The sequence below is a fragment of the Bombus bifarius genome, unplaced genomic scaffold (assembly GCF_011952205.1).
Source record: "Bombus bifarius isolate JDL3187 unplaced genomic scaffold, Bbif_JDL3187 scf7180000007991, whole genome shotgun sequence".
NCBI lineage: Eukaryota > Metazoa > Arthropoda > Insecta > Hymenoptera > Apidae > Bombus > Bombus bifarius.
The window spans coordinates 453,048-479,052 of NW_022884372.1; the positions used below are offsets into that span (position 1 = coordinate 453,048).

Consider the following 26,005-nt stretch of genomic DNA (forward strand, 5'->3'; position numbering starts at 1 on the left):
TAAATTCCCATGCGTGTAATGTAGGTTTCGTTACAGAATTAATAATTCGTATGCTAAATTTCTCAATTTTTCAAGCTTTATGTAAATTTTCCTTATAGGAGCTTGTCCGATTTTCTCATTTAAAAGTTTTGTTATTATACATCTCAATTCTCATATCAGTCATTGTTTTCATATGAACGTTGATTTTAACGATAGGTATTTACTAAGAACTGTATTATTTCCATTAGAAGGATAGATGCAGATATTTAATGAGAGATACTGTTTCCCTTTAGAAATACGTGTTTCTTTAAAATTAATATATATCTACTTTCAATAGAAACTTAACGAATACCGTGAAACTGAGCGGAACTCCAATGTTTGCGTACAGTTCCACGACTCTTTCGACAGTCACTTTTGTTTCTCTTCAAGCGCACGACTTTCGTACTCCACGACTTGCATATTTCGTTATGGAATTCAGTTCCATTTGAAATCTCGCGTTAATATTGCAAAATATATTCAAAAGTTTCCACATAATTTTCCGTAGAATTAATCCACGATTATTTAGTTTCGAGTCGTTATAAAATTTCCCGGGGAAAATTATTACAGAAATATTAAACTTCTATATACGATCCTCGAAAAGTTTGCACACAATATTTAACGCAGTATACACGTCATTGTATAGATATTTTCCAAAGTTCGATACTCATTTAGAACTCCGAACGAACTCTATCAACACTGTTACACTTTTTCACTGATTCCTCCTTCGAAACTCTCGTTTCATACACAAAGGACCGCTATCAAAAGCACCTGATCTGCAGGTCACGGGTCGAAACACTTCCTTCGCCTTTTCAGCCTCGAGAGAACTTCACCACCGAACTATACCACTATTCTCTGGAAATCAGTCACGTGTCTTGGCTCCCAATTACCGTCCTCTTGAACCCTGCCATAGAATTCCGCCTTTCAAAGTGTGCTCGTAGAATTCCATCCTCATCCCGTTGAGATGCACGTAAGCCAGGAGAGATTCCTCTTGATTGGAAAATGTAAACGCCCCCTCAGACCACACTCGCAACACCAAAGAACTTGACTGACTAAACACAATGCTTGTAAACAAGCTCTCTGATACAAACTACCCTTATAAAACGGAGACACGGATTGAGAACGAAGAAGATGACAAAATCGATTAGAGGTCATTGATCGCTCGTCTTTTTTCAATTTCTACCACTTTTTTTTACGCGAATGATTTCTATTTACGATAGCACGATACGCGGCATCGAAATTAAACTAGCAATACAGGACAGTATTGCAACACGATCGTAAAAGCACGATTTGCAGGCTAAGTCACGTGGAGGACAGACTAGTTGGTCCCAATGTTCGAAACGCATCGATTGTCCGCGACGTCGTCGACGGTAACGGCGGCAGGACGGCTGTAAGTGGAGGCAAGAAGTCGTTGTAGGCGACGCCAGCACTTTTGGACCACGCAGACACGACGGCGAAGGCCAGACTGCACCACCCTGCCGCTCTCTCGGAATCGATACGTCAATCGTCCCTCCGGTCGGGACGAGAAAAGCACCGACACACAGGGCAAAGAGATGAAGGGAGACACGGGGACGAGATGAGTACAGACAGAGGGTAGAAGAAAGAAGAAGAGGGGACAAAGCTCGTGATACACATTAAAGCTCGGCCAGTCGCCATTCCCGTTGCCACGGTCCGGTTTTAGCCGCGGGAATTCATTGTCAGTCGCGGATAATTTCTAGAGATCTATCATTCGGAAATTAGAAATCATCGCGTTCTTTCGTTTCAGTTTTCGTTTTTTATCTTTCTTTGGTTATAGCGTAGCTCTGCTAGTTGTGAATGAACGTATCGTCTTCTATCTTTTTCTTTAGTTCGATACTCCTTTTTGCTTTAACTTGAGTGAAGTTGGTGATTGATTGGTCTGTTTGTGAAAGATCTTGAAATTGGTGTATCTCGGTGGCTGTACGCTTGAGGTATTTAATCTAACGTTCCTTTTTGCTTCAGCTGGAAAGAAATGGCTTTTTCTTATGTTCTCCGCGACAGATTTTAAATTTCGTTGTATTTTGACGACTGGAATGATCTTGCTGTTTGTTCTTGCGCTTGGATGAAGTAACATTTAATGGGTTTCTTTATAACGTATTTTAAAATTGCTGTATATTGGTTGTTGTTTAGCTTTCTCTTTTGATACGCCGCTTCTTTTTGTTTTAACTCGAAAAGGATAACTTTTATTTATCTTCCTCGTGACAAATTATACATTTGTTGTATCTTGACAATACAATAGTTCGAAGTCGTAAGATTCTGCCTGACTCACAAAGAATCTCCTGAAAGTCACAGTCCGAGTAGTCCAAAATTGTATGACCGTCCACAGTCCACTTTGAGAATCCTAGAAATCAAACTTCAAAGCTGTCGCATCACAGAATCTGTGACATCATTCTAAGATCTCTAGACCGTGATGGTTTCCACGAAACTTCAAAATTCTGATTTGTCTCCCATTCAAAATACGTGTTCTATTTTAAAATAAAAAGTATCAGGAAGTAAGCCGAAAACAACTTCAAAATGTTACAAAGATTTAATAGAATAAAGCGGTATTAATTTTTAACTGAAGAGAACAAAGAATATCTATATTCTTGCTCTATCTAATCTTACGTGTCTAAACAATTCTTTGTCAGTATTCTCAACTTAGACAGTCCCTGATGTCTCACTTGATCTCTATTCTGTACCCTTTATTCGAAACCTGAGAAAGTCCAGAGTGATTCTCTGGTCCCTGTGATGGTATATGTCTACTTGTTCAACTCTGCACTTGTCTCTGTCAGTTTCATGGAGTACCATTTCAAAGTTCTAAAGTGTTCCGAAATCTATTAAAGCCAATTTGAATCACGTGTTAATTATTGATCAATAAATAAACGTAGAAATGAGAGTTACAGATAAGTTGAAGTATCCAAACACTTAAGAACGGTAGTATATATCTAATTATAATTTTGTCTAATTACAGACTATAATTAGATTCTAATCTGTATTTACAGAGAAAATATAATAATAAAATAATAAATATATTTATATTTATATTATCAATTTTATTTCTAAATACAAGTTATAATTACATTTTAGTCTGTAATGTATTATTATATTATATTATAGTATAATCTAATTACAGTCTGTACTATAATAAAAATCTCTACATACAGTTTATCGTTATTATTATTATTCAAAAGTTCCATACATTACTTATTTCGAGTAAAATTTTCATGTTGCATCTCGTGGATAATTACTGAATCCACGATATTCATTATTTGCCTCCAAAATTTAACTGGCTGGCCTAAGTCGATGATGGGATAAAAAGACCAACATGGAAAGTAGTGAAGAGGAAAAGGACCCTAGTCACACAGCAGCGTTCATTAAAACTTTAGCTTCGAAGCTTTGGGACGCAATAGAAGGCAAACAAAAGCAAGTTTCGACAACGAATACACGAGCGGTTGCAATTGCCACGGTAATTAAAACGAGGAGGAACATGGTTGTCACTGCGCGATTCTTTGCTCTCTGTTAATTGGTTCAAAAAGCCGATCTTGTGTTTCGTATTATTCGGAAGATCCTTTTAGCAGGATATAAATTGATTTTAAATAATAACATCTTGACATTACCTTTGAGATTTACTTTTATACGTAATACTCTTCTTACTCTTCTTTGATTTCTTTTAATACTTAATTCGTATTCAAATGATGTTATTACGTCTTCGCGTTTTATCTTTTACTTTTATCTTTTTTTTCCTTTTTCCTAAAACGTTCATTGCTTCGTGCCTGTATCGTTATGGAATCATTGTTAATTTATAATCATTATTCGTAATTAATCTGTACATTTTGGTCAAATTCAAGTACTGTTACTACTAATCGATCAAAATGTCCGAATAACTACGAATGTATTTGTCGATTGAAAAGAAATACAATATAAATCTTACTATTAAAATTTCTCTCAAAGTTTAGTATGCTGCTGATAAATTTTCTCTTTTCCTTGCTAAAAATATATGCATTAAGTAAATAGAATTATTGCTTGAACATTTCTTGCACTAATAAAGAAGGAAAGAAATATAGTTTTCAGAATTTTGCTGTTAACTTTTCTTTCAAAGTGCATTTACAGTGATAATTTCACATTCTTTATCGCTAATGAATTGCTAATAAATACATTAAATATCATTTTGTGAAACAGTACAGCAACAGTGAATATGTTATAGCATATAATTTAACAGTACTTGTTTTAAGCGTATTATCCATGAAAGAAGATTTCGAGTGCGTATACATATGAGCAGGATAGAGATAATTTCTAAACAAAGGCCGAAGCAAAAAGGTATTACATACATATATTTCAGAAGGCTTAATCTCGTCGCGTCTTTATTGGTACAAAACACGGCCACGTATTGTCTGGTGTTTACGATCACGGTTGGCGGAGCTGGAACAAGAGCAACTCTAAGACGATCTCGTATAAATATCCCATTTTTAATAGAAAGAGGGTTAGTCGAAGCAGAAAATCGATAATGCGTGTACCACGTATTGTGCGTGGAAACCGTTCGATACACCTGTGTTTCTCAAAACGAACGCGTTGAAACGAGCGAAGAAATCTTGTCATCGATTTTGGTTAAGCAAAAACATATCCATTTCCTTTCCCGATAATGGGACTTTGTTACCACGAGAAAGAAAACACGTAAAAGTGCAGTGCTCGTACGATACGTGAACAGAAAGAAATGGGTTAAAAAAAGGTAGCGATGTACGAGACATGAACAATAATCAGGAAATGAAAGTCAAAAAGTCAGATGAGCGTACTAGAAGAAATATGAAAAAGAAAAAGATATAACTAACAAAAAATATCGATTAATGAACTAGATATTAATAAATGGAGATAAAACGTTCTGTAAAACGAATTTGGTGTATGGGATATTTTATGTTTTTCTTTATTAATCATTTTATCTACTGGAAAAAATTTAATTTGTTCTGATAAAATGATATAACAGAACAGTGGAGTACTACGTAAAAGTTTAAAATCTTAAAATTTGGAAGTTTTAAAAAAAAGAAATGAACAAATATTGGAAACACGTAAGGAAGAGGCGTAATAGACTTAAACAGTTTTCTTTTAATCATACAAGTATGCGGTTCTGGACAGGACTGTTAATGGAAGAGAGTCGATGAAAAAGCCACTTAATTTCCCGTGTCTCTTCCGAACGTACATACACTCTCATCCATAAGTACTACATTTAAAATAAGGATAAATTAATATTATAATTACAGAGCCATTAGGTACAGCTAATAAATTAGAATTAGGTACAGCTAAGTAGATCTATTATTAATGATTTTAAGAAAAGAAAAATTTCCTATATTTATTTGAAACAATAATAATAATCGATACAAAGCATATGATATTTAAAATCAAACTCATCACATTCTTTGCCTTAAGCTTTTCCTTAATTATATAAACTTCCTGAATTTTTATAAAATTACCATTTGCATACGCATTAATAACTATTTTGTTGGAAATTTACAAGCGATCGGTGACTTATGAACTGGAACGTACATACATACATATGTGCCTTTCAAACGGATGAACGCGTCCCCACTTTGCACGCACCACTGTCATCGATGATCTCGATGACTATTTCAAAGACACTCGACGCATAAAGCCGCGCGTGTATGTGCACGCATACCTGTGGCTCCTTATTGAACCATGCATCGATTAAGCCCGCCCTGTGCGGAAGCACCAACTATTTCCGATAATTTTGATCATACGGAAACGAACATTCTCTTCGTTTCAGCTTTTTCGCTGAAAACAGCATTAATTAGATGGGGTAATTGCGGATGACCGACTCTCGCGGAAGTGACTAAGTACTTTGCGGGATTGAGCGAAAAACGAGATTCGAGAATATTAAAACTAATTTATTTGGCAGAGGAAGAGAAAATACGTATAACGGATATAAAGTGGTGTTTTTTTTATAAAAGTAGGAAGTACCTACAGATTGATGTTTGAGATTTTGTTGAAATAAGTCGAGAAATAAGAAGAAAGGTAATAGTTGCGCGTGCGTAATTGCAAACAGCTATATTTCTAAAAATGAAAGATGTTTTATTTTCGTAAATTAAAATAAGAAGTCGAGAGTCATTGAAGCGTTATCAACAGAAATTAACTGGAATGTTTTAATAAACTATAATGGGATACTATAGACATTTGAAATAAAATCGATAGAGAATGATCGATCTTGAGAGTTGGAAATTCATCCTAAGAAATATTTAGGCTTATCGGTATATATAATTTATTATTTGCATATGTAATTTATATTTTTACTTTATTGGGGTATATATAATTTAACATTTGGATTTTTCATAAGCGAATTTGATATTCATTCAGTAGAATGAAAAAAAGTATATATATAACAAAGTAATGAAAATACTTGTTATAAAGTTCTACTGTTAATAACTAAGATGTTAAGGAACATGTAAGAAATTGAAAGAGAGGAAAATACACGTTTTTCATGTAAAGAAGGAAGACATGTGGAAAAGCATGAAATATTCCAATGTCGCCTCCACGCGAAGGAGGTGATATAGAAATATAGAGACATGCAGAAAAATGATACGGTTTAGACTCAAAGAAATATGAAGTATGGAAAGCTGCAGAAAACTGGTTGACAGTAGAAAAATATGTAAGAAACTGAAATATCTCGAATGGTTTCAGACATTTCTATACTTTTCGCGAAACATAAAATTCGTCTTACTCGGATTTTTCAAAAATATCTACGGAAACAAATCTTTAGCATTGGATGTCTTAATATTTCTGCAACATTACGATAACATTCTCTTCAAAATTTTAATTATTTCTTGTAAACTCATAATCCCAAAAATCATAAACTCTACTTAACAATAATTAATTTCATGTAGAATCAAAACGATAATATTTAAGATGCTTGTGAACGCAGTTTCAAATTTCATTAATTTTATAATTAATGTTATAAAATAGAGTATGTTCAGCGTTTGCACTTTTATTAATCATTAGAATAATTAGAATATTCTATTCCCCAATTGTCACAAATTTACGCTTAGAAATTTCAAACTTCGTTATACATCACGACTTACTTTTAATTTAACGTTAAATTCCCAGACCACCAATTTTTCGCAATTGAACTACAGTATCTTATGCATTATATATAATTCAATAATTCTGAACCTAATTAGTCACCGCGAAAATGCCAAACAAAAACGAACATGAAAGAAGATCATCAATATTTCAAGCTTCCATCGAAGGATGTTTAACAGACTTATACTTGACTGTAATTACTTTTCAATTACTACAGAAATTCATGAAATATTCGACCTTTGGGCTACGTTCTAATTATTATACGAGCCAGTAGCCCATTAATAGGTTCGTTAAAATTGCAAAAGAGCAATGTCTTGACACGCGACTTCTACACAAAGATACGCGTTCGGATAATAGCCGAGCAAGGGTGGAAGAAATTCCACTTCGGAAATTACCACGTCTCGTAAGACGTTCCCGATATCTCTGATAATTATCGAACCTCTAGAGACGGTAGCGACAACGTCTATCGCAAGAGATCGCGCGAACACAATGCGAAGAAAGACCCGACACGCGATACCTACCCGTTCTTAGGTTCGTAAGGTACACGCTCAAAGAATATAACGAGAATGGATCGAGAAGTTTCCTATTGAGATTCACGGAGAAGGTACTTCTGCTCGTTCCAGAAAAGTATGAATCCATTCAATGACGGTATCGTTTGCAAACCCCACGATTTCACTTTGATCACGAAACACAGAAAGCGTACCCAGTATAAAGAAATTGTGCGATGTGGTTTGACAGCGAATATTTATGTACGTTAAAATAAAAATATATAAGGAATATATGATAGTTATGCATGTAAAATATGCAAATGTGCAGAAAAGATATATAAAATACGCCAATCATATGTTTAATGTCAACCATACGTCAATCATAAGTTTTGGTTAAAATTTGGAGTGTTTAATTAAATAATGTAACTTCGCTAAACTGAGGGCTTTGTTTTGATCACAGAACGCTGACTGTAAAGAAATTCAGAAATGTGGTTTATGTATGTTTGAGAATTTTAATTATTTACGATTTTATTTAATGTAGTCTGCAAATATTTATGTACGTTAAAATAAAAATATGCAATAAGTGGATAAGCAAGAAACATATACTACTTATGTATGTAAAATATGCAAATGTACACGAGAAGTATACAGTATAGAAGTATGCCGGCGAATAACATACACGTGCGGGCATAAGGGGATTCTTTACGAAAAAGTAAGAAGAAAATGTAGAATAAAACTTTTTCCTTTTATGTTTCGTTTTCAAGAAAATCGAGTTTAATACTTTTATAGTTGAATTTGGCTAATTACCAATTAGCTATGTGTAAACAATCAATAGAAGATTATTCTATATGCGAAAATCAGTAACAAATGTCGAATAAAACTTTTCCGTTATTTTATAAGCATTATATGAAAAGGTTTTATTCTATATGTATTTTCATCTTATCTTATCATAAGAAATCATCTCATGTTCCGCTCATTACATATTATTCACCGCATCCTGTATGATATGCGTCAAACATACGATTGGTGTTGATTTTGGCCGAAATTTATAGTATCTGATTTTGGGAAAATGGTAATAACGTTTAACTTTACTTTAAACTAACTTTAGAATTTCCCTTGAACTGCAAAACACTGAGCATAAAGAAGTTAAGAATGTACATTACGCGTATTTGAGAATTTCTACCATTTACGGTTTTGTTTAAATTTATGTTATATTGGCAGATCGCGAATATTTCGAAGAGTTAAAATAAAAATATGCAAAAAGCATATAATACTTATGCACGTAGTATGGAAATGAATAATATATAAAATACATCAGCCATATGTTTGGTATAAATTTAGAACGTTTAATTTTGCAAAAATAGTGATAATGTAACGTTTCTTTTGTTTCTTTCTAAATTTATCTTTTTTATTTATTAAAAATGTTATTAACTGTTATTAAGTTTTCGAATGACTAAATCATTCCTATAGGATATCATAGCGCATTTTCTTACTCAAAGCAATCTTTGAACCTCTGCCTTTAAAAATTCTTTTTACTTTTTATATAAAATTATTAAAAGCCATTCCTATTACTACCGAATAATATCGTACGATTTGAAAAAATATATTCACGAATTCTAAGCAAATGTCACACTTTCCCTTTGACATTAAGCTCGGTATAATTCGTACAAGCTCGAACAGATTCTCTCTTAATTTTCTTTCTTAATATTTTGCTCCTTGTCTATCGGTTTTATCGTTCCTCATTTCCGAAACTCACAAATATACTTAATATCAATGATTTTGCAATAAGAAAAACACGTATGTAATATCTTAAATAATGATAATGACGATACTTACAAAAGAATTTTATCGAACATGTTTAATTCCTTTATCTATAATTATTTGATAATATTTTATTATTTTTTAATATCTTATACTAAAAGACGATTAAAAATTTCCGAAATAAAATGGGAACATTGCTTCAAGCGACACCCTAGTATAAATACTCTCTCTTGCTCGATCTTCAATCACTCGTCATTCGCGCCCGCGATAAATGAATTCTCTCATCCCTGTAATATTAACCACATTTCCTGAAATATTTAATTACCACGTTCTGCCTCGCTCTGCCATATAAATTTCGAACGCTTATCGCGTCGTTCGAACCACCCTCTCTCCGACTTTCCGCCCCTCGACAACTCGAGTAAAATCGGCAGATGTGGGTCATGGGTGCAGGTAACGAACCAAAGCAATGGCGTGGTCGCTCGACAAAGGGACGATTCGCATAAAATAACGGAAAGCAGCAATAGTGTCTGCTGGGAACGAGCGGATATTCATTTGTGATTTAACGTCATCCGCGTTATTCGGCCAGTCGCCTGTCCGTCGTTTCGCCATTTTGTATCGAGTGCGAACGAGTAGGCACGCTCGCTCGACTCGCGACCCTCATACCGATTGACGTGACGATTACTGGTAATAAAGTTTCTGCTACTATGGAGGCAGTCCTTAATACGGCTACATGAGGCAACGAGATAGAAGTGGCCCCGTCGACGACAAAACTGTCCACCCCACCTGATATTTCTTCCGCTTCGACCGGAGATCTCCGCTGATTTATATACACAATATAGTATTTCTTCTCCGTCTCGTTTGGAGGAATGGAGGAACGGAAGAAGAGAGTTTAAAAATCGTATCCATTGTACACGGTATTTCACACAGTTGGAAAAAGTTACGATCTTCGTTCTGCAAAAATTCCTCGAATTGTTATTGCCTAATCTCGCCGTTACATCAACAAACGAGTTTTGAGGAAGGGAGGATTTATGGAAAAACCGGATTGGAAACTTGATGTTTTTAGAAAAAGTGAATTCTCGCAACTGGGCAAAATTGTAACTTTCGTCCTACATTCCTTGAATTTGTACATTCCAATTCGGTTCTTGTTTCAACAAAGATATTTTGCAAAGAGCAAATTTATAGAACAATTAGACTGAAAACTCAATACTTTTAGGGAAATTGACTTCTCACGACTGAGTGAGAGAAGATAAAATCATAGAAAATTTTAACCGAAAGCGATAGTTTTAGAGAAAGTGAGTTCACAGAAAAATTTGTCTTAAAGCCTCGTGTTTTTAGGAAAGCCTTAACATTAAATTTAAATGAAAAGTCATGTGTATGAAGGATAATTCCTCTCAAATTCTATAACAATGAGGAAATACGACTGGGTCAAAAGCGTTTCAAAGGTCGTGGCACGATTAAAACGATTCGATATAGACAAAAAGGTCAGAGGACAGAATTAAATGGTATTGCGGGATATATATCCCGCATTAATGCGGTTGCGCGTTCTTTAAATGCAACTACTTGTACTATATCGTTCATGCATAAATCGATTCTCTGGTTCTAATTGCTTTAAACACTTGCATATAGCTCTACCCTATTGTGTGAAAAAGCCTGTATAGTGAAATGAATAATTTGAGAAGATTTATGGAAAGTTTGTAACAATATTTGACTTGTAGAGAGAAATCAATCGTTCCTGTTAATGGTTTTTGTTGTAAGTGGAGAGGAGAAACAGAAACTGGGATGCGTATAGGGGAGACGAGACTAGTTTTTGTTTCTGACGGGGTATTCACTCGTGCTACGTCAGGCAAGTTTGTGGAGATTTATTTTTGGGATCGTTTGTTGGAAAATAGACGGTGAATTGTGTGAAGGAAATGAAGGCGTTGTAGAAGTTCTTGCGTTTCATGTGATATACAGTGAAGTTGAATAATCATTTAACATATAAAAACTAATACAGTAAATGAAAAAAGTTATGGAATAAAAAAACAATTATGTTAATCTCTAAAGGGGATTAATTATATTAATCCCTATCCTTGAAGATATATACCGACTTTTTATAACTACAATTTTTCAAACGATTGATAAATTCAAAATCATTTATTGCTTGATAAGAGAAATATGCAAATTATTCATTTTAATAGGTTACATACGGAAATCTCATCAACGATTCATATCCTACGATTCAAATTGTTTATGATAATAGTTCATGATAGAAATCATATAGATTATTATAATAATAATAGTTATGATACAAATATCGCTTTAAATAGTTCGAATGTCATTGATAAAATATTTGTATCCAATGCTCTGAGATAAATAGAGAGACGAATGAAATTAAACATTTTTTGATCGGACGACATTGATTCGATTTGTATAGATTGGTCGCGACTATGCGGATTCGTTTCTATAAAAGCAAATCACGTTCTGTCAACAAAATAAAAAATGTTGACGCCCGGTAGAAGAGATGTTTTTCACGCTTCCTTCGAAATTCCGTTAAAATTTGATGAATTCGTGTTTCGTGTTTCTCTCTTGACGGCGATAGAAAGGTCCGATGACGAACGACTCGTGAAAAATCTTTTGTGCGGGAAATCGCTTGTAACTGGAACCGAAAGATCCACGGTACTGTTACAGTCAAAATAACGAATCGTGCAAACTTTCCAACCATGTACATCGAACTATGAGAGAAATAGTTCAATCGTTTTAATTGCGCTTGTTCAACTGATTTTTATAGTTTCTCAAAACATAAAAGAGTGTACTATTTTTTTAAATAATTACGATCGTTCATATTTATTAAAGGTATCTGTTAAAGTTTGTAAAACAAAATTTTTCACGTAATCTATTACTACGTATATTCAACTTATCTTTTAATAAGTTAATTATCTTTAATATATTCTGTCATACATTTAAGAAACAAAATCATGCGTACACACATGATAATTTAGTAGGATATAAATATTTGATATTTAACAGAATTATATTCTTGACTAAGTATGCATGTCGCAAATCCGAGGATCATTGTCGGATAAAACGAGACAATCGATGTGCGGCCTGTTTGAAAGCTGACTCATTCGGTCAACGAGTAAAGTGCAGTGTAAGTAGAATAGGAGCGTTTCTCGTCAGCCACGGTCTGACGATTACTCCGCACTTGACCGCCTAATTGCATCTTCACTATTCTTTAATGGCCTCGTAATTTCTCTAATTCTCCGAAGTTCTTCGAGCGCGAAAATGTTCAAATTATTTATTGCAAACGTGTATAAACATCGCAAACAGTATGTTTAGGTTAATAAAGTTGTAACAAAATACGTGAATTTTTACACTTCTTGACATATGTATGTATATTGCAATGAATTTATTATGAACTGGAATATTTATTCCCCTCATTGTTTAATTAAAATGTCTACTATCTGTGAAAAAATCTATTATTTTTCATTTCATGCGTGTTTCTATTTTGTTTTCTACTGCTTTCTAGTTAAGTTTCTTTTATCGCTTATTCTTCCTTTCATTTCATCTTAATCTCTTTATCTATTGGTTTCTACAGTGTAGTAAAAATAATTTCAGTTTCCAAATTAATCAAAAGAATGTTAATTAAAATAATTAATGACTGAGATGTTACAGTTTAAATATACAAATCAAGATTTCGTAGTTTAGCATAATTTTATGAATTCCAACTTGGAAAGTGCAAATTCTGTATTCGTATAACGAAAATAACAATGAAACGAAATTTATACTTCCTACGGAATGTTTAAAAGTAACTAAACACAAAATATGCAACATGTCTACATAAGTAGTATTACTTTAGTAGTAGTATTTTATAACAGAATATAGCTATATTGTATTTGAATAGAAATCTAAATTTAAGAAATTCCAAATTAAAAATTCGTATCAAAGAGTTAAAAGATTTCCTATAAACGAAGAGATATCAGTAGAAATTTCCTACGCAGAACCTCGCAGTCTAAGCAGAATATTGATAAATTGATTACCGGATGGGCCATCAAATCCTTCATCAAATTAAAACCATTAGCTATATAAAATTCGAAGATCTAATCAGAATACGAAAGATTTTATGATTCGGAGAACGTCTCTCTATTCAGAATAACGACTGATGTAACGTATACTGACACGAGCACCAGATTCGGCCGTTTCTCGGGAGTAATGGATTCCAGGATTTACGAGCCGGCATTCTCCAAAATTACTGGCGTGTACAACGACCCTATGCAGCATATTCACACGCCTCGTTGAGGATTTTGCAAGATGTATGGAAAATTGAGAGAACTGTATGATAATTTCTATTGATTAAAATGTCTATTATGACTAAATTGATAAAATATCTTATGCGCAGAAAAATATTTCATATTATATTATATGACTAATAAATCATACTAATGAGATGTACTTGTGCAAAGGACCTCAATTTTCAACAAGTTTATTTCAAAAATATAGTGAAGTCGCACTGCAGTCGAGAACTTCTAGTTGTCAGAATACATAATTACAAGAAGAGGACTCTGAAAGTTACCTTAAAGTAAAATGTATTTGACTTTGTTGGTACTGCAAACGGTACAATAAAAGTCTAGCACAGAAGTTAACTAAATCTTTTTGTAGCTAAATTGTCATATAAGTAAATGAATAGTTAAGTAATAAATGAAGCTACATGAATAATTATTCTCTTACTCTCATATTTAAGTAAACTAAGAATAAATTGTTATTTCATAATGTTCATGGCTTATTTCTTGCAACAAGGTTTGAAAGAAAAATTCTACGTTAAAATTCCAACAAACCACAAAAGGACGAACAGTCTGGTATAGTCTTGGTACTGTTAATCGGAAACTTATTGAATGAACGTACATCGAGAAGACACTATTATATATATATCTATTACACTCAAAGTACTGCCTCAGGAATTCAATTCGATTGACGCTTTCAGGTAACTTCGAGAAAGGCACATAAATCGAATAGAGGTAGCACAGAATCTCAAGGAAACCACCGAAGTGTTAGTGTCTATTCTATTCAGCTTCCTTTCAAGTGCTACTCATTTTTGGATCCAACTATGACAAGAGATAGACATTACATGGTAACGTTACTAAGAGACAATGGACGCCAGGTTCCAAACATTTTTCCTCTATTACAAGCAATTATTTAACAAAAGTTACTAAAAAGTTGTACTATCATTGTTTCTCATTAGAACATCCAAAATAGAGTACTTATAGTATTTAATAGATGGACTAAAGTTTTATTTAAGTTTAATTTCTTTAGTTAATACAAATATAAACATGCATAAATACCCGCGATCTACTTATCAGTTAATTATCGTCCAGTTATAAAGTAGATAACAAACTCTGAAAAGATTAAATTGCAAAAGAAGCCGGTTATTTCAAACTGGAAATCGAATAGCAGAAAAAGATCTCTTCTAAATTATAACTTTTAAAAGCACGGCAGCGAATTCTCTTAAATACTCCGCCAATACACTCCACGAACTTTCAACCGCCATCAAACTTCGTTCAACTTCGACTTTCGTCTTGCCATATTCAAATACCTGGAGACTCATAGTAGAGTGTTCTTCCTCGTTCGAATATCAGAGGTTTACAGTAGAAATGCCATTTCCACGACAGCACAGACTTATCGACGAGTTCCCGTTCGATTCTCCCGTTTACAAACGTTACAAGAACGCGTATGTAGATCAGTAAGTACGCGTAGGTCGAGAGTGGCGCGTTGTTAGCGCGTCCTATCCGAGGAGAGCGGAAAGCTCTACGGCTGAAACGATAATGACATTCTACCGCGTGCTTGGAGCTTCCTAATTAAATGGATATCGGCTTAGCCAGGTCTTGACGAGCAGCGATAAGCCAGGTTTCATTTCTTCCCGCTGTGGAATTAATTAGCGCTTACTGTAGTTGGTGTACTCGTTCGATTCCTTTGTGGCTTGTATTTCTGTGCGCGGAATTGCGATGATTAAGAAACGGACGGCCCTTCTTATCGATGAAAACCATCGTCCACAACGAAACGTGAATTTGTAAGATATTTCCTAGCGAATAAAAGTATCTCGAAGGAATATTGAAAATTGTTGAATAACACAATGGTCAAAGGAACAACGCGAAGGAGGCAACTACCTACCCGTAGTAACATATTTGTTACTAATACTGTTAAAAATAGATTTTCATATTCTATGAATAGATTGGATAGAGTGCCTCTTTTGATTTCTGAGGTAGGAGGAAATAAATTTGTTCATCTAGATGCATTGTGTGAGGTTTTCTTATTATTGCTGTATATTAAAGGATTTTTTAATAAATTTTCACAAATTTTTAAAATATTCCAAAAATTCTCCGTTGATAATGTTATATAGTTCGCTTTCTAATTATTACGCTTTGAGTATTTCATTTGATTTCTCATTGACTGTAAATTTCGAACACTTACATAATATCGTAATGTAATAACATCACTTATATTGCGAATTAAACCTAACGTCCCGTCGTCAAAATAATAAATAAGTTACCATGTTCGTAAGTTTAATTCAGCACGATAGAAAAAAATGAATAAATAGTTAGTGAAAGAAGTGATTATATTCAATCTTTTTAAAACACACGCATAAGTGCATCGACTGTTAGATTCTATTTATATTCACACGACAAAGTGACTGGTTCTGTGCATCATAAAAAACATTCATTGATTGTGCCGTGAATTTTGAAGTGTCACAAAACGAATACTTACAGTGTCGAAACATTTGAAGAACCGCATTTCGTAGATGGTCCCTGAAATTCATCAATTCACATCTGAATTTTTTGGCACGCTATCAGTTTCTTTCTTAATTGTGTATACACTGTGTATGCCGTGAAACTCGATTTGTTACTCAGGACAATCGATAAACTGTGACGATACTTCATTATCCTATTAAAGTAGTTGATGTTAAGAGAACGCAATCCTTCATCGAAAAGAATAAATTTGAATTTGAATTCACAGATAATATAAATCCAGATTCGAAGATTTTGTTTCGTTATTCTTCTCCTATTACAGGATTTCCCGCTTCTTGTACAGTTCGAAACCACATGAATATGAATGGATATCGGAAATTAGCATAATTCAACTTCCTCTTGAATAATAGTATCTACTTTACATTTAAAGTAAAATCATGTTCGCCAGAAAAAAAACTAGAAGGCGAATATTTATCGCGTAGTTGCGATCGAAACATTCGAAACAAATCTTTTCGTTTATTTGTGAGGCGATTAATCGGACAACAAACTTTAATAGAAAAAATTAATTTTTGTTCGATTCACGATACTACAATTAACAAAATTGAAGCAATCATATATATAAATATTATTTCACAAATATTTGGCAATATTTCTGCATTATAAACGGTATTTTATATTTTCATTAATACTGCATTAATTTAAATTACGAGACGCATAGTTAATTTCAAATAATCGCAAATAAAAGGCGAATCGAATGACATTTTAAGGTATGTACTAATTCATCTCCAGGTCAAACTAATTCTGTTTAAAACTTAAGAACTTTGACTTCACTTTTCTTTATTATAAATTGAGGTTATACTTTATCAAAACAAAGAGTCAAAAAAGTATTTAGAATATCGTCCCTTCAAACACTTGACACATCAATTTTTTCAACAATGTGCTTCGTTGCAACGTGACGCGACGCACAAGATGATCGACACAAACTGATGAGCTAGTGACCACAGTGCTTCACTGAAACTTCAGTGTTGGAGCTTGCACAACATAAAAGATGGACTAGAAACGTGGTTTACGCGTTTACTGAAAATAACGTTTGTGTATCGTGCAAGCCTAAGCTATCATAGACACGGCCACCGTCCTGCCGCGTAGAACACTTTGGCTAGTTTAACGAGTAAGGATCTAATTTACATTAGCATCGAGCAACTTCCTATTTAACACATACATATATCTACACGACGTTTACTGTTTCGACATTGTTGACCATGACATTAAGTACCACCATGATATACTACCTAAAGGGATTTCAAATACCGATTCTGTATATTGTTGTGTAATACCTGTAATACTCGTTACATCCAAGCTTGCAATATACAGGTCTTAAATAAAAATGAAAGATCAGTGGTGAGTTTAAAATAATGACGCATTTCAACTATTTTATTATTTCTATTTTAATACTATCTGATATATAGACCGTATTAAACACTACAAATCTATAAATGAGGTGTTCATTTACCAGAGGTGTTCGTTTAACTCCACAAATCAAAAAGTGGAGAAAATTGATGAAATTATACAAGATAAGCATCAATCAAACGTCCTGGAAGTAAAATGTTAAAAATTCGAGTTAATCATTTTGGCTTGTGAACGACTCAAATACTATCAATATATTACTGTTAATTAACTGCATGTGATTATTTTGGAATATTATCTAGAGCAAAATGAAATTGATGAATTATTGTAAATTTTGTATTTAATCTAATTTTGACAATCATGCTTTTTATTAATTTCATTGTAATAAAGCTTATATTACGTACGGTATATTGGTATTGGAATATAACATTTGAATATTAGATTACAAATATTTTTTATGAGATCACTTATTCTTAAATTTGGCAATAAAATAGAAAATAGCTATAAATGGAGATCGAAATATCTATGTGTATCATTTTAAATTAAAAGTAATATGTTTTATCATTGTATCAGATGCGTATCGATCCTGTTGCTTGAATTTGTTATTTTTAAATCTCCAACATTGCACCAAACGTCAATCGATACGCGCATTCTAAAAAAGAAGAGAAAGAAGAGAAAGCTAAATGAAGAGGAAGATTCATCGGAATGTCAAGGCTAGTCGATTGTGTATATCGAATGTCGCGATGCCATCTGTTCGTGTCATTTCTCATTTTGTCTCTCGTGCAGAATTATTTCCCTAATAATTTGGACTATGCAGTTTCGCCTTGAGAATTGCTTCGTGAACCGGGAAACTATTTAAAGACAATTACTTTACCGAAAGAAGCAAATAGGAAGCAGGAAGAAGAAGCAAATGGGACATTTTCAATTTACTTAATTATTTCAATTTTATTAATTACAGAAAACTAAGTCCGAGTTATAGAAGAAACTCTGTTCATTTGGACCTTTGGAAAATTTTCTTCAATCTATATTATTGTAATTACTGAAGTACTAAATTACTGCAAACGTTACTTTACAACAGCGTATTTTATAACAAGTTATTTCTAAGAAGCATCTGTGACAAGTATTCTAATATGTGTTAAATTACTCTGAAGAGATACCACGAATCTCTGGTAAAATCATTATGTAATACTTAATAATATTAGATGAACGGCGACTCATAGATTACAAACTTCTGTTACACGACTGGCATTTACAAGATTACAGCTTCACACAAAGCACTTAAAAAGAAGAAATAAGAGTAATATAAAACGCATCAAACTTTACCAAAATAATAAACGTTCTTCTTACAAGTGAAAAGTTAGAATAAATCTGTTTTTTTATCGGATAATTCAGATGTTTGAATCAACTTGAAAAACAGTGCAAACGATATCACATCCCCTTTAACATGGATAAAATTGTAACCTGACAACATAGAAAATATTTTTCGGTGGAATAAACAAAGTGGTCCTTTTAGCATTATTATTATGTAACAATGAAAAATACGCCTTTTCGGTGTAATCGAAAACATTATATAATAAAATAAGTTCCTAAGTAAAATAGTTCACACCGTGACCGGATTCGCCGATCGATAGATAGAACGATCGAAATTTAAGGACACTATTATTATGCATTCAATCTTCGATCGGTAACTCATCCTACGCCCCGACATACGCGTGCTTTATCTGGTTTACGATACCCAGCCGCGAAAATGTAAGGGTAACACCGATCATTCTGATTTCCTTTTCTTCTTTTCCTCTCCCTGCCCCTTTTCCATTTTTTATGAGCTACCCGTTGCAATTGGAAAACGAGAACTCTCATATGTACCGTGGAACGGATTTCCATATTTGTTGAATACACAATCGTGAGAACGCTCGATCAACGATTTGTTACAAATTCAGAATTTCCAACGACCGCGACCCCATCGTTCGCCATTTCCTGCTGAACTAAAATAACTGTACTTAAATTGCTTTTCTATATCGACCACATCACTACCCTTGGAGTAAAAAATATAAACACGATCTTAAGGGGGTTGTAAAATATAATAATGTACATTTTTACATACGTATACAATGAAGACGTAAAAGTATGTGTTTCATTGCATATAAAGAAAAGACGGTTTAAAGAAAAATTAACAATTTGATACAGTAGAGCATGAATGAAATACAACATACACTTAATTTCATTTGGTACTTCGTTTCATACGAAAAGTTGAGAATTTCACAATTTGAAAAGATTAAAGACTGTTTATATATAAAATTATATCGTAAATGATGTCCACAATGAAACTGAAGAGTCCGTTCAAGATTTAAAAATATAGTTCGTAATTACCTTAGCTATAGTTCTTTTATTTCTTTCTGTGCCCTGCAAATGCAAACATATTTTTTCATATGAAAAAAGGCGAGCATTCGGTTTTATGCAACGAGGAAACAGATGTAGATTCTCGTAGATTTATATTTAACATACACATATGTAGACATATTTGCTAGCATAATATTTGCAATGCGAGAAATGTTCCATAGTATGTCTACCAGCGATTTGACCCAGAAATTGATGATTAACATTCAGGATGTTTGAACTAAACCAAAATACCAACTTCCGTAAGTTAGCATTGCATCATCAATACCAACATTTCCTAAAAACTCTCAACCATCGACGTGAAAGGAATTGCTCGGATGTACTCGTGGCCTCCCTAATGAACCATTCAAGATGTTCCCTTTCGCCTCAGCGTCTGTTCAGAGACCAAAGTTTATCAGAAGGTACACGAGAAAGCAAAGCTTGCGAGGAGAGAAGCTAATCCACGGTGTCGACGTTATCCTGTCGTATCTTTTGCTATTATTACTCTTCGTCAACGGGAACCATTGTTCGCCGGTAATAATAAGGCCTAGTTCTTTTACTGGTAACAATCTACGTAGACGCTGCATTTCACGCTCCTTAATGAGATAGAACGACACTTAAAACACCGCGCGTGACTAAGGGCGAGCTCGACCATGGCATGTCGTAGTTAAACCGCTAAACGCCTGTGTGCCCACCGCGTGGCTCTGATTTTATCTTGCTTTTCGCCGAACTGACAATCTGTGTTTAGTCAAGGTTGCAGAAGGGAAGGACGATGGCTCCTGAATCGCCCAGCATCACACGGAAATTCCCGTGATCTCGGTTTGTCGAGGTGAAACGTAAACTCCGGAAGCTGGTGAAAAAAAGTGACGAACAGTAGACCGGATTTTACCTTTTCATGGTCAACGGACCTCACGAACGGAGCTTTAATCAATCTTGTCCTTTCTGATCCCAATCCATCGACACCATATTTCAAAGTTATTTATATCATATTTTTTGTTTCATCATATTTGTAGAACGAGTGGATTGCTATAGTAAATTCTAGGATATGTACATGTGTGAAGTTTTGGCAAAAAAACTGCTAAGTTTTTGACTGTTTTACAGAAGACTGTCAGGACTGCTTTCATGTTGGAGAAATAAGAATCTGATAATCAGTTGTAAATCAGGAGTCGCAAGTGCAAGACATATTTTGTAGAGTTATCTCCGACCGTACATATTTTTATTCGGTTGCATTGGTGAACCATATTTGATTTTCATTTGGCAGTAGAGGTGTCAGAATTTGTAGGCAACGCCTATTGAATGACGCTGCAAATATTTGAAATTTATACGATGAAAAATATGTAGCAGTTAAATATTCATGAAAATACCGATAATATTGTGAAGCGGTAATATTATTGGAAACGATGAAAAACGTAGAGAACGAGTAATCATGAAGTGATTGAATATTTATATCAGAGTATGGGTTACAAGTAAGAAGTAATTCGGAGAATGCGAGTGAAGATTTTCTGGGTGCTACGTGAAAATTTGACTGTACGTCGCAAGAATGCGTATTATGGGCGTGATATTGTTAAATGATATACATACTTATTATGTATACACAAAACGAGAAAATTTGTTTCAAAAGAAGAAAATACAGCATTTCTAGTTTAACAGAGAAATATCTCACTCGGGTCGGAAAGAAAATTTTCCCATCAAGAATAGAAGACCATGTTCCGCTACGGAAAAATCCAGCAAGACGATGAGTGGTATATAGAGAAAAAATAAAGGATCCAAATATCTTTGCCGGCACTCTGTACACTATTGTATTTTGAAATATTTTGCATAAAGGAAAGATGAAATGAAACTTGTTTATATCTTAAAATTATAAATTATATATAATTTATTTTATATTATAATTAATTTGATATTATAAATTATATATATAAATATTAAAATAAAATGAGAAAAATCTATCTAGTCTTTTTCTGTTATTATTGATTGAACTACGGATTTTTTGTGGACACAATTAACAAAATGGGATTTGAATGAAGATGTGTTTTACCATCTAAATATTATAACGAGTACTTTACTTTGGATATTTTGTATATTTTTACATACTATGTATATTTTACATATTTTTGCATATTTAAATGATTCATAAATGCATAAATATTTGCAGACTATTAAAAACATATAATTGGAAGATATTTATATATCCACGAATGTCAAAATATGTTAAAAATGAAAGTAGACCACTTGTATAATCCGCAAAGTATATTATTCAGTGGTACTGAGTAATTTTATTGTTGCGAATAACTAGTAATTGAGAGTATCATAAATAATGATATAATAAACATAATATTTTGTACGGTAAAATACCTATACAAAATATAATTTTATTTAAAGGAATCTTCTAATTGATTCGGAATGAGGCTGTGCAAATTTAATGAATATGAACCGAATTAATTGTAACACGAATATCAATATACACTTGGTAAATTCAAAGTTGGAATTGCTATACAAGAGATGGTTCCAGCAAAGGAAATTTTTCCTCGATACAAAGTATTAGCTAGTATACCGCCATTAAGTACGACGCCATTAAGTTGTCCCTAACTAGGGGTGAAGCTTCTCCAAAGGAAGTTATAATATTTTTATCGAAAACTTGAACGTCGATCTCAAAATATTTTATTCTGGCTTAATTAGCCGGCTTAATTATGTATTATATATATTAACATAATATGTAATTGTTATGTTAATTATGTAAATATTTACATCTTTCGTAAAGCCCTGATGAGATAACTTGAGGAGGATAAATTATTCAGATAATTATCCAAAAAAAAAAGTACACCGAACTAGCGCTTGTATCAACTTATATTACGAATTAAAGTGCGAAAAGTTAACGATAACCAATTATCAAATTGTCGGACGTTACAAAATCTGGCTGCTAATCCTCCGAGAATCTCAAGCATCTCACCTACTTTGATAATTAGAAGGTTAACAAGATGATGATGTGGGTCAACGGAGGAACTAAGCTCAAGGGAAAGTGGATTTCTCATCTACGACCTGCTCATGCACCATGTTATGAGTTCGTGAAACACCTATCGCTACTGCGTGTCCAACTATCACTTCACACAATTTACAGAGATGCAGACATTCTTCGCCTAGAAAGTAATTTCCACACTTTGACATTTAGCTCGATTGATATATCATAGTACCTATACAAATTTATTAATCTTGCTGCGGTCTTCTAACTTTGTATGTTTCAACTTCACTATAGCTTAAAAGAAGTATTTAAAGGTTTCAAGAAAATCTTTATGGTAGTACAATTGACGTGAGAATTCACGCTTGCCAATAATTCTTCCATGTTCTCCTCAGATTTAAGAAATTGTTTAATATAATAGAGAAACACTAAGAATTATTTGCCAGTGTTAATATTCAAACCCTACGATATATAGTAGTGAACAAAAGACATTTTAACATTCATTGTGTATAATAATATAATAAGCATACTACATCAGTATTAGCTTTTATTAAACAATTTTATCATATTAATAACAGTCATCTATTTAAAAAACATACATACGATTTATTTACTATCTATACCAATTCTTTACTATTTTCTTCACAATTTAATTCTTCTTGTCAAATATAATTCTGTTTTCTAAAATTATGGTATTTTCTTTTTGGTACCACATATCCTTTAAACTTTCTTGTTTCCTCCACTGTATTATAGTAACAACTCGATCAAACACAATACATTAGTAATTGAAACCATGTGAAATGATCAAGTATCATCCGAAAATTATGAGACTGTTTAGGCGAATGCAATATTTCAGTAGGAAACTACCAGAAACCAAAGAGTGTCTAGTGTCGTACAATCTGATTTGATTGCAGTCATTAGTTGGAGTAATTAAACACCGGGAAGAGCTCGCTGGTGTGCGTGGCCATTGTGAATGAAGTTCCAGTGTTCAGTGGAGTCGCTTCTCGGCCCTATTTCAAAACTAGAAATCGCCAGAAACGGAAACCGCAATTGCTGGCCACAGTGTGAGAAATTCTCAAATTCCTCGTGCGGTTCCGTACATGCCAATTCACTTAAATTGTAGGAAGACCCGTTCCGCGGATCCTGACTGACGTTGATCGCGCTATTCTATTTCACCACGTCGCGATAACTTCGTTTCTTGCTGACTCTGATTCGCCTTCGAGAGAAGGAACATTGTGACAAAACGTCGTACAGTTTGCTGACGTGTCGTTGTTCCGACGGTTAAGCATTTAAGTAAACGGATATAAGGATAATAGGTGCAGAGGAAGAAAGCTGGTATACTGGTTAGCGGACGAGAAAAGGAAATGCATTCTTTGTAAAATAAAAATAGGTGTAGTAAAACACTTATTAGAAGATTGCCGTGGCATAGAGCCTAGCGTATTGAATGAGGAGGAAATAGTGGAAGGCAAAAGAAATGAGGCAGTGATAAATTAGTTACGATCTACAAAAAAGAGGCATAAAAGTACAAGGAATAATCTAAGCCAAATATAAATGTAGGATCATATTATAGTTTTTACGAAAATATATGTGTTAAGAGAAATTTAAATTATAATGTATAAGAATAGGTTTCTAATTTTATGAACTTTGTGTGTGCGAAACCAAGTGTGGGGAAAATATAAGTATCTGTGAGTTTCAGAAAATGTTGTAAAATCAAGTCTATTTCCGGACTGTGAAACTGAAATTAAATAATATATATTATAAGGATAATACGTGTGGAAGTATTATATACATATGTACATATATTACATACATATATTATATACATATATGTATATTTCTTCATCGATAAGCGTTTTAATGGAAATGATACTTAGTGTTGTCAAATACTGAAATAGATATAAATGATAGAATTCTTCTATGAGAAATTGCAAAGTTAAATTAATATGCTTTTATAAACTATGCTTTTATATTACTTTTTATAAACGGGTTTTAAAAATTGGAAAATTTATGATACTCCTAATATTCATATAAGTATATCTATCTACGCTTAAGTTACGCTTAATTGGTTATCCACTACAAATTTTTAATTGTGCGAATAAACTTGCCTCTATAAAAAAGGGGGGGTTCATGAGCATGACATAGTGTCTAATGACATCGTCAGGGACACTTTTTTAATTGATTAGCTAATTAAAAATCTGTAAACAGAAATCAATGAGCCATAATGTGAGCGCAGATGCCTTCAATAGGCAATAATTACAAAAAGCGCACCATGTAAGTGCGTAAAATATTGACGAGCGCGTAAAATACCCAATATGTTGTCAAATATTCTTAAAATAAAATAGAATACACAGATATTTAAAATAAGAAATCTCGTTCTATATAACTATTCTTTATTTATTTATTTATTCAGTTGACGGAACGGCTAATGAAGAGGGGAGAATTAATCTAACAAGATACAGGCAGAAAAATGAGTACACTTTTAATAAAGTTTTAAGTAATGTTGGATTTTATACATGTATATATATGAATTAAAAGTTCTCTTCATGTTGAATATATTTATTTACACAATTATTGTGTATTATACAATTTTACAAGTCATTTTCTGTTTTCATACATGGTTAAAGATTTTTGACATTTGCAAGTTTATCTAAGAAAAGTAGTTTATTCACTACTGATTTTATACTCACTTTTCTACTGTTTCTCTCCTGTAAACAATCATCGTTTGACAGTTTCGATAATAAGAAAGGAAATTTCTGACGCATGAAAAATGTCTGGTAATCACTAATTGATTGTCATTAAATTTAAATGTTATTTTTTCCTATTACTTATTTCTCAAATTACAGTGTGTCAACTATAAATAGTACTATGTCTGCCTCTATGAGAGAGCTATGTCAAATCTTATTATTCAAATTCGAAAGTATATAAAGCATATAAGCTCTCCATTTAAATCCCAATAAGTTTTATAAAAACAATTGAGAAATTTATCGTTAAATTGGACGGGAAGCCGACAAAGTTAATTAGTCGCGCTTTCCGATAACTTTTCACGCGGTGACCCGTTGGAAAATCAGCGAAATACACATATATCGTCTGACTGTGTTTAATTAATTAACTGCTGCACCCAGAATCGGTGCCGGTACCAATTAATTAGGCTTAATAATTTACGCCCACGTCAAGACCATTTTAATCGGATTAAAAGCATCGAATGTCATAAT

At 33.3% G+C, this 26,005-nt stretch overlaps 1 protein-coding gene and 1 long non-coding RNA gene across 7 annotated transcripts in view; one reads left to right on the top strand and one right to left on the bottom strand.

Moving 5' to 3' along the window:
• Positions 1 to 26,005, bottom strand: part of LOC117205475 — a 202,616-nt gene that overhangs the window by 133,840 nt on the left and 42,771 nt on the right. Inside the window, exon 2 of one of the 6 annotated variants that reach the window (XM_033443901.1) lies at positions 16,080 to 16,120. The exons of the other annotated variants lie outside the window; for them this stretch is intronic. Within the exon in view, the coding sequence (XP_033299792.1) occupies positions 16,080 to 16,106 (27 nt within the window). The 5' untranslated portion in view covers positions 16,107 to 16,120. The remainder of the gene's footprint in view (positions 1 to 16,079; positions 16,121 to 26,005) is intronic. 6 annotated transcript variants of the gene reach the window in all.
• Positions 112 to 18,260, top strand: LOC117205476. The gene is made up of 3 exons (XR_004487244.1): positions 112 to 195; positions 6,922 to 6,927; positions 18,251 to 18,260. It is a non-coding gene; the product is annotated as an uncharacterized LOC117205476 (long non-coding RNA).